Consider the following 19036-nt stretch of genomic DNA (forward strand, 5'->3'; position numbering starts at 1 on the left):
TTTTTTTTTGTATTCAATTACCCTCTTACATTAATTAGAAAACACAAGTCAAACGTAGAGCATATGTTAGGGGAAAACTCCACAGCACAACAAAAACTTTGTTGTCACATTTAGAACTATCAACAACAAGAACAACAAAAAATCACTTGTTTTGAACTTGTTCGTTTATTATTCTCTTTTTTCTGTCATACATCTATCAAATGACATCTGTTCCGTGTCCCTATGGCCTATTGTGTGTCTGTGTGTTTTGAACAATGTTTCCTAAACAATTTCTAAAACTTTGAGTCCCCTCATTCCCACACACATATCAGCTAAGCTCCTTTTACTTCAATTAGTTCACCTTTTCCGTTTTCAACACGTCCGTCACACCTTTGCCCACAATCACCATTTCGGAGGAAACAATTTGTTATTTACATTACATGCGGGCAACAACAACAACGACGACACCATCCATGCAGCAGTCATTGTTGTCATACAGGGAGCCAGCCAAAGTATCCTAGGTCATTTTAATTTGCTTTGCAATTCATTTTTATTTTGTTTTGTTTTAGGATAACAATTTCTGTTCTCCCCTAGCTAGGATAGCTGCTACGATACGAGTCATGCGGAGAGCAGAGCAAAGAACATGTTTTTAATTCATCCCTAGCTAGCTGGGGAGGAGCCAGTCCCCTACCATCATGCAAGGTGTATAAAAATACAACAATGTCGTCGGTTGTTTGTGTTATCCTTTTTCTTCATGATGTTGATGTTGTGATGATCTAGATACCTTATCCAAAGGATATCACTCGGAATGAAGTAGAAAAATACTGCAAGAGTACTACAATAGGTAAATACAATAAAAAGCTAATAGGTTTGGTCACAGCTGTGAGCTGTGCTTGCCACGAATATTTAAGATATCCTCTTCTCCTAGGAGGACAACAATACACTCACTGCCAAACACACCACCTTGAGATATAAATTCAATACAATACTAGGACTTAACACAACGACAACAACGAGGACGATACAATAAAACAGCAACCTATGAATAATGGGAAAGTGTAATCCTCTGGGATGAATAAAAAATGGAAATACATATCTAGATGACCTAAGATGTTTTTGTAAACAAGATAAAAGAAAATCTGTACAAGGGAGATATTTTGTTCCGTAGCTGATGCTGCTGCTGCAGATGTATTGGCTGACATTTTCGACAATGACAGGTGAACATATTAGAAATCAAGTAAAAAATTAAAGGGACAGGCTAAGAATGTAAAAATCTAGAATACGAATTAAACAACTCAGAAAAAAAACTGTAAATCAATTTGAGATGTGGTTCAATAAGAATGAATAATTAAGAAAAGGATAATAATTTTCCACACTTTACGGCTAAAGCTAGGATCTCTAAAGTTTGCATCAGAATTACAACTAAAGACATTTAAAATAATGGATCAATATTGGCCGGTTTTACCACTGACATTTGAAAATCAACAAGTTAAAAAGCAGTAAGTTCGGCCGGGCCGAACTTTTAATACCCTCCACCATTTGCAACGAATTTGGGAATTTTTAAAAAATAAAATCCTTAAAAAATTCTTTTAAAAATTTAAAAATACCGAATATAGCCGTTATATTGGGGTCTATACGACGTGGACATACATAGGCATTGTTTGTCATAAGCCATTACCATATTCAAATTCGAAACTTGAAATAAACAGTGAATAATGTAGCTAAAATCATCAAAATATCGTATATAAGGAGGTGCCGTTATATCGGAGCTGTGCGAAGACCTGGGACCAGCATAGACAATTTTTTGTAACAGCTGTAGCATCCATTACGAACTTCAAATACCACATCTCATACAATTTCGGTGGGTATTGTACCTAAAATCGTCAAAATACCGAATATAGGGAGGTACTGATATATGGGGCCTATACGAAGACCTGGACCCGCACAGACAATTTTCTGTCACAGACTGTAGTTCCCATAACGAACTTCAAATACCAATTTTGAAACAATTCCGGTGAATAATGTTGCTAAAATCATCAAAATACCGAATATAGGGAGGTACCGTTATATGGGGGCTATATGAAGACGTGGACCTGCACAGAAAATTTTCTGTCTTAGGGTGTAGTATCCATTTTGAACTTCAAATACCAAATTTGAAACAATTCCCGTGAATAATGTCGCTAAAATCATCAAAATACCGAATATAGGGAGGTACCGTTATATGGGGGCTATATGAAAACATGGACCTACATGGCCCATTTACGAACTTAACCTGCCTACTGGAAAAATAAACATGTGTGCAAAATTTTAGCCATCTATCTCAATTCATTCGAAAGATAGCGTGATTACAACAGACAGACAGACAGACGGACAGACAGACAGACAGACGGACATCGCTAAATCGACTTAGAATTTTACGCTGATCAAGAATATATATACTTTGTTGGGTCTGATATGAGTATTTCGAGGAGTTACAAACGGAATGACAAAGTTAATATACCCTCCATAGTATGGTGGAGGGTATAAAAATGATAAATTAGTTGGAACTGCAGCTAAGTCTTAAAAAAGTGCTCCCTATGTAGATGCCGAAAATCATTACATCTAGTTCAAATTAACATAACAAACTTGGAGATGAAGAAATACACTTTAATATTAGGAATGGAAAAACACATAGAGGTACCAAAAGGACTCGATGGAATACATTTTATGAATAGCTATGAAAAGCTTGGTGGTTTAAAATTTGTTACCAAAACAGTTAAAGCTACATACAGGGTGAGATAAAAAAATGCAACAAATTTTATTTAATGAAAGCAAAAATGTCGCATAGAATTTTAGAATATGTTTAGATTTGTTCGAATTGGTCACCTTTTGCACGAATGAAACCGTCACACCCTGCCCCAATGTTGCTCTGCTGTATTTTGGCCCATTCCCGGCGAAACGCGTGCTTGAGGTGATCGACACTTTGGTATTTTTTAGTGCCAAACTTGCTTTGCAAAATACTCCAGACACAATTGTCCAACGGATTGTTATCCGGAGATTTTGGTGGCCATGGTGCGCTGGAAATGAAGCGAGGAACCTCATTTTGTAACCATTATTGAGTGGCGCGTGCTGAGTGCAATGGTGCTGAATCTTGTTGGAATGTACAAGGTCTGTGGCCAAAATGTTTGCGTGCCCAAGGCTTTAATACATCCTACAGAATATTTTCGCGATAATATTCGGCATTTATTCTGATGCCACGCTCGGAAAAAGAAAAATCGGCAGTTCTTCACTTTCGGCCAAGCGAAGCAACTCTTCAGCTCTTTTGAGTCTATTTTCGTTCCATTGCGGTGTATGTTCTTGCACTTTTGGGAATTTCAATGGCTCTACCCCGAACTCATTTTTCAATATTTGACGAATGAAATATTGCGATATGTTCAGCTCACGAGCCATTTTTGGTCCCTGCGACGCGGGTTTCGATCAAGTCGCTTCTTTACATTCGAACCATTTCTGCTGATGCTGCTGTTTTCTTCCGTCCACTTCCTTGATTTCGGGCTACGCTACCAGTATCACGGTAACGAGCGATGATACGAGACACAAAATATTTATTCACATTTAAATGCTGAAGTGATCTAACTAACAATAGCCACTTGTGGTTTTCCAGCCAAATATAAAGAAATCACACTATCACGCTTGAATTCCATCACGTCTAACTTTTTTTCCGGGAAAATTCTCACTAAAATCCTCTTGCACGCTTGTAAACAATGTAAGGAGCTGTCACTGGAATAATTTTAATAATCCCTTAATTAAATTCCTTTAAAGAGGATCGTAAGAATACTAGACATTCCAAATATTGCTAAACATTTCTAAAAAATATAGCTACAGACCCCATATACATGTTTCAACAGATTTCACAATGTAGTATCTTCAAACTGGAGTAGTTCTTAATTACATATCTTTATAACAAACAAATAAAACAAAATATTTTTGTCACCAAAAGTTAGGTTAAAGTTCCGTGTCAAAGTTATGATTATGATGTCATCAAATGCCGTGCCAATAATTGGGTGAAATACCATGCCAACGGAAGGGTAATCATTTTATGCTTAGGATACAAAAATGGCTTGATTGAATGTTTTGCCTACCACTCTAACTATCAATTAAAGAGTATTATAGGTACCGAACATTTTGTTGACATCCCTTGTACATTCCAATAATAACCGTTTACATTTTGTACAATAGTGTTCTAATAGTGAATGATTTTAAATTTCCCCATTCCCAATTGTCCAAATTTAATAAAAAAAAAATTATCTAACAGTTTTCATAAATTCTTTTTCCTAGCGTTTCCGCTACACATTGCCTTTAACTTTGGCACTGGCATTTTCCTAGCGTTTCCGCTACACATTGCCTTTAACTTTGGCATTGCCAAAATGATTTTATTTTAGTGCCAGCCAGAGACACACTTTGTCTAGGGCACCCATGAATTCTTTGGAGTAACATGTGAAAAGGTTTGCAAGAAATTTGGTTTAGATGTTATATTTGGAAAAAAAAATGATGCAATCATATGCGTGAGATGAACTAAAATTTGAGACAACTTGACATATCGATTCATCCTGGAAGTTGTTGTTGGGTTCCGTAGTAATATCTCCCAACAACCCATATGCCTTAACTGTACCAACTAAAACTATGCTATATATCCACAACAGGACCTTCTATTTTTCAAACATTTTTCCTCGGGCATTAACCGAATGACATTACAAATTTGTTACCCATATTCATCCATTGGCAAACAAAGACGATTTGTTTCTATGCCATGCTGGCGTTAGCTGCTGCTGCCGGTTTTTTCTATTTTTCACCTGCATACATGCATGCCATGGCGTTTTTCGTCTTACACCTTAACATGAATACGTCAAGTAATTTACTTTATATCCTGTCCGTTGCTCCTTTTATATGAAGTATTTTTTTCTTCGTTTGTTTATTTGTATGCTCTGAAGGAGTTTTTCTCTACAAAACAACAATCGACGACATAAAAAGTGAACAAGCAAAAATAGCCAACAGGAAACATAGGTCCTTATGTTGTATGTTTTTAATGTGTTTCCTTTGATGTCATGTTCGTTTATTCTTTCCTACTTTTTATTTCGTTGTATCCCTGCCTGGTGCAGTAGTTCCAACTCTATGGAGATTGCAGACAACCGAATAGAGGATGATATTTTACTTTTTTATGACCCTACGACTTCCACTCTCGACTGCTGGGTCTTCCATGCGGTGATGGTGTATGTCTGTGTCCATATTTCTATGACAAGACAAAGAAGCAAAGGCCCACCCTAGTCACCGAGTTGGTTGGTTGGTTGGTGAAGGTGCTTGCAACATTCATATGAACATAGCGATGGATGGTTAACTACCATTTGGCATTGTTTGGAGTTATTTTAGTTTTCCGCGTTGTAACGCCGCATTCTCATTCATGTCATTGGGATTTGCTTTGACCGGGAATGAAAAATGTGTTTTATTTACTTTAGTTTGTCTGGGACATCAATTAAGCCGAGCATAATGTCCACAGACAAAAACAGATGTCATAATTAATTTACAAAGCCTGATTTGAGGAGCGTGGTGAAAGCAAACAAATGCGATTTTTACTGCAGCGGAAGGTAATACAGATAAAATGTTGTGTTCCTACAATATAAATAAATTAGTATAGAATTAATTATGGGTTACTTGTTTGTTTGGGGGTTGTTGTGTTGGTTGTTAATTAAAATGTCATCAAAACGAGTTGTTATTTTGATTTTTACAAACGTGATACAGATTTTAATATCAAGACTTTGAAATTGTTTTAAGAATCTGGGAATAGAAATACCTGATTAAATTTAGCGACAAACTGCTCGGTATGGCTCTCAGTCAATCGATTTACCGATCAGAGAATTTGCCAAACTGTTTATCAGATATTGTATTAGTTCTCAGCTACATTTTAATGGAAGTGGTTCCACGTGATGCTCATATTTCATTTGCATGAGTTCGATGGAAGTTGCCAAACATCCAACATTTCCAACAATCCTTTTTGGTACATATACAAAAACGTCAACAATTTTTTGTTTGTTAAGAACCGTTTAAATTCTTAAAATATTCTAGGAAAAACTAAGAGCCTTCAGTAAAATAGATCGTAAAGGGAAAACTTCATCGGATATCCACTAATAGATCTTCGAGGTTTAATATGAGAATGGGTTTAACAAGAACCGCTGGTTGGATTGGGAAACTGTGACCCATAGCCGAAAAAAATGTATCTGACGTAGAGCTCATACCTTCAATCGGTAGTATATAGGGAGGACATTTTTATAGAACCTACTTTATAGGTAAAATAAGTTTTATAATTTAAAGACTTCAGACCAAATGAGAAGATTTATAGCACATTTTTAAATAGAAAGTATTCCTTAGCTTTTCAAAATTGTCCTTCTCTGCTGTATGTCCAAAAACTATCCAAGCTTTCCAAAGATTTCGACATTCGATAGCATTTTTCAATCGTCCGCGAAAGCCACAGCTAACTGCGACAAAATGAAAAGTGAAACCAAGTCCTCAAGACGCTAGTCAGCAGCACTTGGAGTGCGCTTATAAAGCGATACGTCGGTCTGTGATCAGCTATCCCGCCCAGTGTGGTCTGCGAATATAAGTGCTACCCAGTTGAAGGCATTCAGACCTCCTCATGAAACCAGTGGACCATCCACATCAGGAGGCGTAGGTCCTTCCCGTACGTCAGCATAACCATATGCTCTCGTTGCAGCACCTGCTTGGGTGTTAATGTGGGAGTCACTAAAACCATCATATTCTGGATAAAACTCCCCCACCCAGACGTGTTAGGAAAGACATACATGATATAGGGAGGAGAGGCTATAAGAGAAAGCCTCTAGATCAAGAAGCCTGTCAGGTAGGTTTGAGTGACATTCATACTGATGCAGTCACAGGATTGTTTAGTCGTCTCAACTCGTCTTGGGCACGAGTTGGTGGAGATGTGCGTAACGTCTGCCCGGCGCGTTAAACAGGTCCGCACAATATGCTGCCCTATTAAACCTACTCCATTCACTACAAAAGATCTTCGGCTTCATCCCGCAAAAAATGGCCGAATTTTACTACCTGGAACTAGGACCGGGTTAGCAGAAATAAAAAAATACTGTGTAAAACTGTTACAACAACAAAGATCGTATGTCTCTTATTAAGTAGTTGCCTCTCGACCGGGGCCTGATATTTTCTCCTCTGTAGTATTTCCACCATTATATGCATTTCAATGAACAAAACATAATCCGGTTGTACGCAATCAGAGTTTCATCACTGTATTCAGGAAAAAAAAACGATTAAAGAAGCTGTTAAATTAGTGAAATGCCAAGCATTTGGAATTTCCGTTTTATGGAGCTATGTCAAAACACATCTGTTTAAGCAATTTTCTGTCTAGGAGCAGGCACCCATTATGAACTCCAAATAGAAAATTTGAACAATATCCGTTGGGAAATGTGACAAAATATCATCAAATACCGAATTCGTGTGACAACATTCTGCCGAACATATTAGCATTCCTAAGAACTTTAAATATCCAACTTTAAACAATTCTGGCAACAATCACGTAAAAATATCTGATATATATAACCAACAATTTTAGTCATCTAGGTCGACACGACGACGGGTATGTTTAAATCGTCGCAACAACTCTTGTTTAGTAAAAAAAAATCATTTGAAAGCTAATAAAAAATACCTGTCCAACAATTGGTTATTAAAGACACTGCGGAATTGTATCAAAATAATTTATTTTCTGAACCTCGGAAAAGGCCCTATTTGGGGAGTACACAAAGTATATGCCAAATTATAGCTTACACCCCAAATATCGAACGTTATTACTAGAGTTAAGCCGAACCGAAATCATGTGGACACTCGAGCATTTCCATAAGCTTTAAAAGGAATACAAACATTGTCTAGATGTGTTAGGTTACTCGGTTCTGTTACCCAAGGAGTATTTCATTCCTGATATAAGGTTAAAAATATATACCTCTCGTTTATCTACCTTCTTCTTCGGATGTGATGTCTTTAAGGAGTGTCGACGTCCACAAGAATTTGTTTTGTTTGAAATAATTATTTTTGCTGGTCCCAGAAATGAAAAGCTTATGAAGTAGACACTTCTGTGTTATATTTCGCCAACAAAGTTCTAATGCAATGATTTTAAGGTAAATGTAGTAACAATACCAATTGAATAGATATAAAATGACGGTTTATATAAATATTCATCTTACCTTCTTCTTTTAAACTCAAATAATCAAATAAATCACCCAGCATTTTAATGTTCCTTTCTTTACAAGATTTGGCGTCAGTTAATTCAATTTTTAGGTTATTTTTTGCACTGATTTACTTTTGACTTCCAATCAATTATCTCCAATGAAATTTTAATCTATAGACAAATTCAATTATCCATTCACTTATTCTATAGACAAGGATACTTATGCATGCAAAATGTTTTTAGTTATATTCTTATATTTCATTTTCTTAAAGAAAAATTAAGAAATGTTTAATTTCGAACCGGTAAATTCATTGTAAAAACTGTTTTTTCATTCGTTTGTTGATCATTCACAATAGACGTTTTATTTCGTTCCGTTTCATAGGAATGTGTGAGAACGGTATCACACCCACAATTGTCTAAGTTGGAACTGACAACACTCTAAAGGGTGTAATAAGTATTGCCATATGAAACAATACGCAATTAACAATTTAACTAGATTTTTGAAAACTTTGTTTCAGAACTGCAGTAATGTAAAAAATGTTGTTACAATAAATTTTTATTTATTATTTTTGAGCAGAAAATATTTGGTAGTAACTCTGTGCCGTGCGAAAATCATCCAGTTTTGCAACTTTTTACTCAAAATGTGTTTCGCAACAAAAACAACAGTACAACTTAAAAGAGAGCAAACTGCTAATTTATTTTATTATCTTACAATTTAAAAATGAATTAATTTTACTGACACATGTCGAGCGTAACAATTTCATTATTGAACAAAATTCTATTTTGACAGAATCCAAATTTTCCGGTCTGTTGAAAATTAAAAACAAGCAATATGTCTACGATCAAGGGTCTCTCAAAGATGATTATTTTTAAAGGCTACAATGATTTTTTAGACTTTCTCTCAGTTCTTGCATTTTACAACATGTAAGCATTCCTTTAATCCATTCCTACAGGAAGTCAATCGGACATTCTTATGATATGCACATTCTAAGAATTTTTACAAATTTTAATAATTTTTCTTTAAAAAATTGACAGTTCATTGTCCTAGCAGCTGTGTCGACGCGACTACCTGCATTCTTCTACCATGCTTTAAGCATAGCCCATTTAAAAACGCCAACCTCATTAAACGTCTTCTTCCATGAGCCATTGTTTTCTTCTTTGGCAATGCTTTTTACATGCAGAAACAATTGATTTGGAACAAAACAATAAATACTATGACGTCATGAACACTTGTTGATGGGCTGTGTTCAGTAAGCATGTAAATTGTTACCACATTCAAATGTGCGGCGCAGGCGTCAATAAAAAGATGTCAATAATTGCAATTTGCTTTTAAATTTGAATTGATTTATTTAAATAAAAAAACATTTAATTTGAATTTTGTTTTAAACAACTCTTTTCTATCCTTCGCATTTTATTTTGTATAAACAAAACATTTTCTCTCCCATCAACTGCATCTGGCAACTCTAACCCATCGATTTGTTTTGTTTTGATGTTTAAGCCTGACACAGAGTTTCATTTCCACTCTGTCTCAAGCCCATCATTTGAGGGCGTAGTTCGGACAAGTGTCATTTTCATTCATTCATTCATCCATTCTTTAATTAGTCAATACGGGCGAAAGCAAAGTGGCGTGTATTTGTTGAGTTTTTAACTATTTTTTGTATGTTTGTTTAATTTAAATCCTTTTTACATTATTTGTGTTATTTATTAATAAGAATACAGAAAGTGCTCACCATTGTTCGCTGTTCCAACAGTTGAACAATGTTTTTACAAAGTGCTCTGGGCAAGAGCTTGTTGCTCTTCGTCTTGGTGTTGGCTGTAGGTGTGTTCGCCCAATTCGAGTGGCAAGCTAGAGATGCCTTTGATGAAATCAAAATTAAATATGACAAAGTGAATGGCGACAATTGTCCTATACAACATGTTAGCGATTTGTATTTGCCAGAGGATACGGTGTCCCATAAACCAGATATTAAGGAGATCAATATAAATCCCATATTTCCAAATCGTACCGCACTGCTGCATTTACACAACATGGCTTTGAGTCGAAGTTTCTTTTGGAGTTATATTTTACAATCGAGATTTATCAGACCAGCCATAAATGATACCTATGATCCTGGTATGATGTATTATTTCTTGTCAACGGTGGCAGATGTTTCAGCAAATCCCTACATCAACGCTTCGGCCATATACTTTGCACCAAACAGTTCATACACTTCCTCATATCGTGGCTTCTTCAACAAGACATTCCCCAGGTTTGGCCCGCGTACCTTCCGCCTGGATGATTTCAATGATCCCATACATTTGCAAAAAATTTCCACCTGGAATACATTTGATGTACGGGATTTGGGTGCCCATCCACCAGAATCGAAATCGAATGACTACTCCTCAGATCTGTATAAAATAAATGAGTGGTATAGAAAATGGTTACCCGACGATGTGGAGGGACGACATGACACCAAGACAACATATCAAGTGGAAATTCGCTATGCCAATAATACGAATGAAACCTTTACATTCCATGGTCCACCCGGAGCTGATGAAGATCCTGGTCCAGTGAAATGGACAAGACCGTATTTCGATTGTGGTCGCTCAAATAAATGGTTGGTTTCAGCTGTTGTGCCAATTGCAGACATCTATCCTAGACACACACAATTTAGACATATTGAATATCCAAAGTAAGGGTTTTTGTTTATTTTTCGCACATAGACAAGTTATTTATTCTTTCTTTCCTTTCTGTTTGCAGATACACTGCCGTTGCTGTTCTTGAAATGGACTTTGAAAGATTAGATATAAATCAATGTCCCAAAGGCGAGGGTAATAAAGGACCAAATCATTTTGCCGACACGGCTCGATGTAAAAAAGAAACCACAGAATGTGAACCATTACATGGCTGGGGTTTCAGGCGGGGTGGTTATCAATGTCGATGTAAACCTGGCTATCGATTACCAAATGTTGTGAGGCGACCGTACTTGGGCGAAATAATTGAAAGAGCTTCAGCTGAACAATACTACAATGATTATGATTGTTTGAAAATTGGATGTAAGTGTGAAGACATAGAAGATGAAGAAAACCGCAAAGTTGGCCTTGTGGCGAAACAGAACATTTTTTTAATACTTTTTCTTCCTTTTTTCAATTCCGTTTTGAATACAGGGGTGCAAAAAGTCCCCATACAATGGGAAAGGGCCCCATACCATATACGTGAAAAGTACTTGGACAAACATCCGGAATATCGTAACTATACAACTGGTGCTGCTGCCCTACATTCGGAAAATTTAAATATTGATCAGGCATTGAAGTTTATACATGGCGTCAATTACAAGACATGCAAAAAGTGAGTAAAAATGTGGAATGAGAAAATGCATCGCATTTAGACAAACAAAAACTGCTGACAAAACATGAAGGGAAAGGCTACAAACGGACGGTCCGACCATGTAATACCCTACAATATTATAATTTACGATAAAATCCTTGGAAAAGAATGAACGAATTTCCCAATATCTTGGTATACATATAATTAGACTACTTAAAAAATCATTCGAAATTTCTAGGTCGGCGTGTAATGTTTGAAGGGATGTTTATAGGTAATGTGTTCTTTTTAAATATAAAAACAGGTGTTAAAACTCTGGGTAATTCCAAAGAGTCACTGGCCGATGCATCGGGTAGCGAGACCGGTGCAATGGTGCATCATGGTTAGAGCCGTCAGGCCAGAATCATTTAAAACCCCCTCGACTTCATTAAACTCCTTAGAGCTAGAAACAATATTTTTCGAAGCGAAAAGATTACAAATTACATTTTCAACTCATTTTTCCAAGAATAATAAAGATTTTGTACATTTCATGTTTATTTTTTAATGATTTTGGTCCGTTTCATTCTTAAATAATGTCATATAAAAAGGCTACCTACAACAACGAAATCGGCATCGATTAAAAGGTCAGAAATGCCCGACGACATCCAAAATGGTTAGACTTCAGTCTTGTCAAAAACTCTAACTCCACGCATAATTCCGCGTTGATTGATCCATAATTGTGACTTATATGTCTCCAATAACAATAGCCTTTTATTACGACCTTAAACATAGCTCTATGCAAAATTTCGTGGAGATCAGATCATAAAAGCGACCTGTAGAGTGACTACAAATTACACACACAGACAGACACACAGATAAACCGACTCTTCTTGGCGATATAGGATCGTGCCAATGTTTCGAATTGTTAGAAATTCGTCTGCCCAGTCAACGTTATCTATACAATTTCCACTGATTTGTTAAAAGTCCAAGAAGTACACAATTATCTACGACGAAATCGTAGACATTAAAAGAACATGAAATTTACGGATTTTTTACGACAAATAATTTCTCAGTATTAAACTAAAACCTCATTATAGTTAACAGAATTTAATCTACTCCTTTCTTTTATAGCTTCCATCCACAGGACTTGATTTTACGCGGAGATGTTAGTTACGGTGCTAAGGAACAATTCGAGAATGAAGCTAAAATGGCCGTGCGTTTGGCTAATTTTATTAGTGCTTTCCTACAGGTATGTCCCATAACTTCTAAGCAATAATGCAATAAGCTACAACGCTTAAGTTTTGTCAGTAATTATTGGTTTCTTTTGATGTAGTGCTTAGCATGTGGATCGGTTATGATTTACAAGAAACCGAAAAAACTTCAAACCTTTCTTCTACAAAAAATCGCATGTCATTTGAAACTCCAAAAAAGGAATATTAATGATTTTATCACCTTTTCTTATGCATCATCGAAAGTTGCCCTTCAAAAAGCAAAACCTCTCCAGAAGTGTTAATGAAAATTATTTACGCCTCATAAAGGAAAGACAACTGCGCTGCTCTATAATTCATTTTTGTTTCTTCCTCCTATACTAATCTCATGTTCTACAACTTGTTTCTATGGCAAGACAAAGTTCATAGAAACAACAGGCAGTCAGACAGACAAACGGCAAACCTATGGTCGACAAAATTGCACAAAATTCAGTGTCAAATGATTTTTTTTGTTCACGAAACTAATAGAATGGATACTAGAAAAACTAGTTGAAAAAATAATTTTATTTGCACAAGTTGTTAAATATTCGCCTAGGTAAATATGATACAGGAAATATATTTTCCCATTTTATCAGAAGAAATAATAGCAGCAGCAGCAACAACAACTGCAGCGAGTAAACGACACTAAAAACCAAAATTTACAAATTAAGATCCTTTAAAAAATAAGCATACACACAACTTGCTAGGCAGCAAGCAAAACTTGTTGCTTTCCACATGTTTCAACAAGTTTTTTTTTGTATTTCCTGTATGCTTGATAATACTTGTCTATATACACATGCAGCATTCCTCATATTCTTTATTTATTTTTTTTTTTTCACTTTTCCTAGGTCTCCGATCCCAATGAAGTATACACGGGCAAACGTGTGGCCGATAAACCACTTACCGAAGATCAAATGATCGGTGAAACATTGGCCATTGTTTTGGGTGACACAAAGGTTTGGTCGGCTGCCACACTTTGGGAACGTAATAAATTCACAAACCGTACCTACTTTGCACCCTATGCCTATAAGACTGAATTAAATACACGCAAATTCAAACTAGAAGATTTGGCACGTCTCAACAAAACCCATGAACTCTATACGGAAAAGAAGAATTTCAAGTTCTTGAAACAGCGGTGGTCGACCAACTTTGATGACCTAGAAACGTTCTATATAAAGATGAAGATACGCCAAAATGAGACAGGTGAATATCTGCAAAAGTATGAACACTACCCCACTTCATATCGAGCAGCTAGTTTGAAGCATGGCTACTGGTCTCAACCGCAATTCGATTGTGATGGTTATGTCAAGAAATGGCTTGTGACCTATTCGGCACCCTTTTTCGGCTGGGATAGCATCAAAGTGAAACTGGAATTCAAGTGAGTATTGTTATGTTAATGAAATGGGCGCATGGGCAATGTCAGAATTTAAAAAGGGGATTCTTCTCTGCAGTATTTAGGTGAAAATGAGTACATTTATTTTTTGTATTGTGTTTTTCTAGCTGTTGATAAAGTCATCCCTAATTAACATGTTTTGCCTATTTGTCTATTTAATGCGGGTCCCCTTTATCGCTTTGAAAAGGGGCCAGTTGTTTAATGGGGTTGATTTGATTGTCCTATGCGGCTTTTGCCAATTTGTTTTCTAGTCTTGTCTTCAATTACCACTTATTAGTTGTACAAGACCCATAAAAGTATAATCGCGCATTTATGTCATAACGGGTTGATTCCCTTCCCTTCGTGGGAAAATGTTTTGTTGTTTTTGTTCTTATATTGTTGAAGTGTTGACATTTTATTATAACTTATGACTTTTATTTAGAAAATTGGGGATTAGAAAACAGGGAAAGGGTTGTTGAGGAGTATATGTGAATCAAGGCCAATTTGAAAAGGTCGCACAAAAGGCGAATTCATGCCTTAGTCTTCCTTTGCTTCCCAAAAGAAGAAAACTCTGAATAGTATGTTGTAAACTTACATTTACATTTCAATTTCGTATATTTTTATTTGGGTTAAAAATAAATATTTATGATATACTTGTATAAAGTTATCGGCATGGGTATATATAATTTGATATGGCAAAAATATGTGCCTATCTGTGCACACAATGACCCTTGAAGAAAGTATTCAAAATCGTAATTCGTAATATTTATATCGACTTTAAATCGAGTTCAGAGATTGGCAAAATCTGTATATTCCTTACTTCCCTCACAACAAGGTCAACATTTTCAAAGGAAATAATTATTCCCTCAGCCGTATGGCTACTGTTGGAATATATCATTTATTTATTTATCTATTTATCTAAAACTTATGGTGGGAGTCATTATAGAGTCATGAGACCTACTGCAGCCGCTGTCAATGAGGAGACTGTAAAATGCTTTTCGGCGTGAGACTTAAATTTTTGGAGGAACAAATAACCCACAATCTTTATTCATTTTCCGATACAGAACCAGCTAATATTCTTCTACTGTCTGGAAGATTATAGCGGCAATAACAACAGGATAGTTGCCAACGAGTTCCTGATCCATACAAATTAGCCATATCTTTTTATTTATATCGAACTTATATTATGTTTGAAAATGGAGTACATAATTATATATTGTTAAATCATAAATCTCCTACATCTCTTCTATCAAATGTTTAACAATTTCAAAGATAGACACTACCAATTATTTTTTCATATTGACTATTTTATCCGTCTTTTGGATGTCATCAATTCTTTATCCAAGCCATCACGAAGTCTTAAATGTTACATCCTCTTCTTTTAGAAATCATAAAGTACCGTTTCCAAGTACTTTTGAAGTTATTTAAAACCTTTTCATGTTTATTAAGGTCCTGTATAATTTATGCACGTCTCTTAGGAGACATAAATAAAATATCAACGTTTTTAGCAAGTCAAAAATACTCTTTCTAATGTTTAACTAATTTATCCACGCAATTTAGATGTCAAATTTAGTTCATCCATGTTTTCTAGAGTGCACAGTGCTTTATCCACGTCATTTTAAGAAGGAATAAGGGTCTAATCCAAGTCATTATCCGCGTCATTGGATAATATTATCTCGGACACCTAGCAAGCTACAATACTTTATCTAAGACATTCAGAAGACAAATGCATTATTCACTTCATTCAGACTACTCGTATACATAGTCCACGTAATTCAGCTGATCATCAGTTTTTTCAACTTTTCTTCATCTTAATATTTTGATTAGAGCATCAATAATAAAAAATAATAAAGAGCATTAATCTGAATTGTCCAAATGACAATTGCATGCTTAATTATAAATTTTATATAGTTAAGATAATGTTTTATTGGTTTTATTAATCTCTTTAATTTTTTTTTTACATTTCAGAGGTGTGGTGCAAGTTTCCATGGATATGATGCAATTGGATATACAACAATGTCCGGATTGGTATTATGAACCAAATGCTTTTAAAAATACAGACAAATGCGATGAGCAAACTTCCTATGTAAGTACATGTTTAGTTAACTTTTCGAAATTCAATAACATTTCCCCCTCATCTTACAGTGTGTACCGATTATGGGTCGGGGCTATGAAACGGGTGGCTATAAATGTGAATGCAAACAAGGCTATGAATATCCATTTGAAGATTTAATCACCTACTATGATGGCCAGTTGGTTGAGGCAGAGTTCCAAAACATTGTCGTTGACAAAGAATCCCGTTACGATATGTTTAAATGTCGCTTAGCTGGTGCATCAGCAATACAAGCAGCCACCTCTTTAATTGTGGCGCTACTTGGATTTACTCTTATTATGCTGTACAAGTATAGATGAGTGACAAAGTGTGAACCACCAAAAAGAAGAGGTAAAACAAAAAGAGAATGCAAAGAAAATATATGTAGTTTTGTAGTATTTTTTTTAAACATTAGAAAATAAGTGCGAATATACAAGAAAACGAATCCGTCCAAAAATCATCTGTGCATTTGTGCAAAAGAACAACTATCTCAAATAACATTGGAGAAAAGCAAAAAAAGGTAAATAAAATACAAGATCAGTTGGTTTGGCAAGTAAACGCAAATAAAACTTGTCACTACTCTCACCATAGCAGTAGACGGCGACTTCCTGCCTAACTCTTTAAATACTTTATAAAAACCGAATGACCACAAGTAGATCAAATGAATGTTGAGTCAAAGTTATTCACGTATTTGTTGTTGTTACTTTATTCAAAATCTCCTTTTCTTTATACATAGAGAAAACATTGTCATCATTTATCCAAAGCGATTAAGTTGTAGACACAATCTATTACAATGAATCTCATTATTTGTCATGGACTTAGGATGTGTGTGTGTGTGTGTGTGTGCTCCCAAGAAGTGGTCTTCCAAGGCATCATATAACTTTTGATCAAAGTTATACACACTCTATTGCTGGCTGCTGCTACTGCTGCTGCTTGATGATGATAAACTCTCATGGCAGACAATAAAGAATGAGAAAATACAACGCCTCTCTTTATAGCTCATATTTCAGTTGTATTCCTTTTTGCGCACAAAAAGGGCAACAATATTTTGAAAAAAGTACAAAACGGAAATTCTTTCATTGAGAGAGCTGGAGGTAAACACCCAACTCTCAGTATATTGGTGGTGCTCTGGCTGCTAACTGGCTTGGATGAAGCTACAAAATCTGTTTTTAATATCCATGAAGTTTTGCTTTTGAATGGACGAACGAACAGCTGTGTAGTTAGCTGCTCGTGAAACTACAACCACAAAAGGAGAATGAAAAATAGAAAACCTGTTAAATCAAATGTTCCAAAAAAAAAAGTATTTGAGATTGCCAGGCAGCAAGCAATCTTACGCAGACACACAAGATTTTATTTGGATAGAGCACCGCAGTGACAACCTTGAGTGAGAGCAGAGAGGGTTGATTTGTTGGTACCTTCTTGGATTTGCACCCTTTCCATAATGGTCACATTTCTTTTAATGATCAGCATCGTCGCCGGCACTACCACCCATTTAGTTCATCTTGACCATTAAGAAATTTCATATCATTTTATGCGTGTCTGTTTTGTTTTTGTGCATTAATTTCGAACTTCCTCGATTAGAATGAGGGAAACAGATTGGAATGGGGGTTTCTTTTTTTATTATGAACTGAGGTACACTTATTTTTTTAGATAGGCCTGTGTGTTTATTGTTGTACCATCATTTGATGATGATCATCATGATTTTTTTCTGCTGCCTTATCTTAGCCTGAGAACTTTTTTGCCTCTTGGAGATTCTTTTGCATAAAACCAGTTTACCACTTGGTCTTGGTCATTTGCAATGTTGGAAAAAATGTCTCTACAGAATTTTTTTCATTCTGAATCTTCCTTCCTCCAGCAAAAAAGGGTATCAAATAAAAAAAATATGTGGTACCAGTAATAGTAGAGGAGTATATAAAAACGCCGACTGCCAACTGCTATCTTCCTGGATGTTTGTTTCAAAATATTTTCACACATTTTTCATCGTCAGTCTAAAAGACAAGACACTGTCAGACAGACAGCCTGCCGGCAAGCATGAATATAAGCACCAATAGAGCCAACCACTCTATCATCCATAGAGTGACCAATATGTAAAAACAATGAACCCTCTATTGTTGGGCAGCCTTCGAAGACAATAGAAATCTTTAAGATTTTTAATATGAAAAAATTAAAGGAGGAACTCCTGCTGTTTCATTTTTCTATGTTTTTTCTTCTTCTCCATTGTGCCGCTCTTCAAACGGTTTTTTCGGTTTAAATTTAAATTTTATACTCGTCCCCTTGCCAAACTGTTGCTGATCTTGTAATGAATTTTGTTTGTTTTTTTTTTTCTCCAAATGTTAATTAAAATACCGTCCATTTTTTGTGTTTAGAAATTGTTTATTTTATTATTAAAAATATTATTGTAGCAAAGTTATATAACTCTTTAAATGACCATATGTGTGCCTTGTATTTAAAATTAATTAATATTCTACATGTCCCATGGGAAGTTGTCTGTGCCTTACTACAAAATTTCTTCCCATAATCGATTTAGAATTGTTATGTTGACCGATGAATTTTTTGTCTATATGTTTTGTAGAAGAAATTATATTTAGGCATATTTTACATATAATAATATAAAACACAAATTTTTTATATACATTCAAAAAAAAAATATATATATATATATTTTTTTACTACAATAATAAGAACCAATCAACATATCGCAATAAAAGTTATTTTTAAATATAAACCAGAATAAAAATGTTTTATTGATTGTAAAATAAATGTATTTTTTCTATGGCATACAATGTTTGTGTGTTAAAAAACTAATATCAAAACAAAAAGCAAACACTTGAAAAAAAGGATG

At 35.3% G+C, this 19036-nt stretch overlaps 1 protein-coding gene and 1 long non-coding RNA gene across 2 annotated transcripts; both read left to right on the forward strand.

Annotated features, from left to right (window-relative positions):
• Nucleotides 1-211: 211 nt before the first annotated feature.
• Nucleotides 212-1189, forward strand: LOC131802789 (uncharacterized). Its single transcript, XR_009342390.1, has 3 exons — nucleotides 212-491; nucleotides 549-823; nucleotides 908-1189. It is a non-coding gene; the product is annotated as an uncharacterized LOC131802789 (long non-coding RNA).
• An 8571-nt stretch (nucleotides 1190-9760) lies between these two features.
• LOC131802784 (uncharacterized) lies at nucleotides 9761-18618 on the forward strand. Its single transcript, XM_059123399.1, has 7 exons — nucleotides 9761-10872; nucleotides 10941-11236; nucleotides 11348-11528; nucleotides 12615-12732; nucleotides 13579-14108; nucleotides 16071-16188; nucleotides 16248-18618. The coding sequence occupies exons 1-7, from the start codon at nucleotides 9959-9961 to the stop codon at nucleotides 16512-16514; spliced, it is 2424 nt and encodes an 807-aa protein (XP_058979382.1). The 5' UTR covers nucleotides 9761-9958; the 3' UTR covers nucleotides 16515-18618.
• Nucleotides 18619-19036: the final 418 nt, after the last annotated feature.

This window comes from Musca domestica, unplaced genomic scaffold (assembly GCF_030504385.1).
Source record: "Musca domestica strain aabys unplaced genomic scaffold, Musca_domestica.polishedcontigs.V.1.1 1, whole genome shotgun sequence".
Taxonomy (NCBI): domain Eukaryota; kingdom Metazoa; phylum Arthropoda; class Insecta; order Diptera; family Muscidae; genus Musca; species Musca domestica.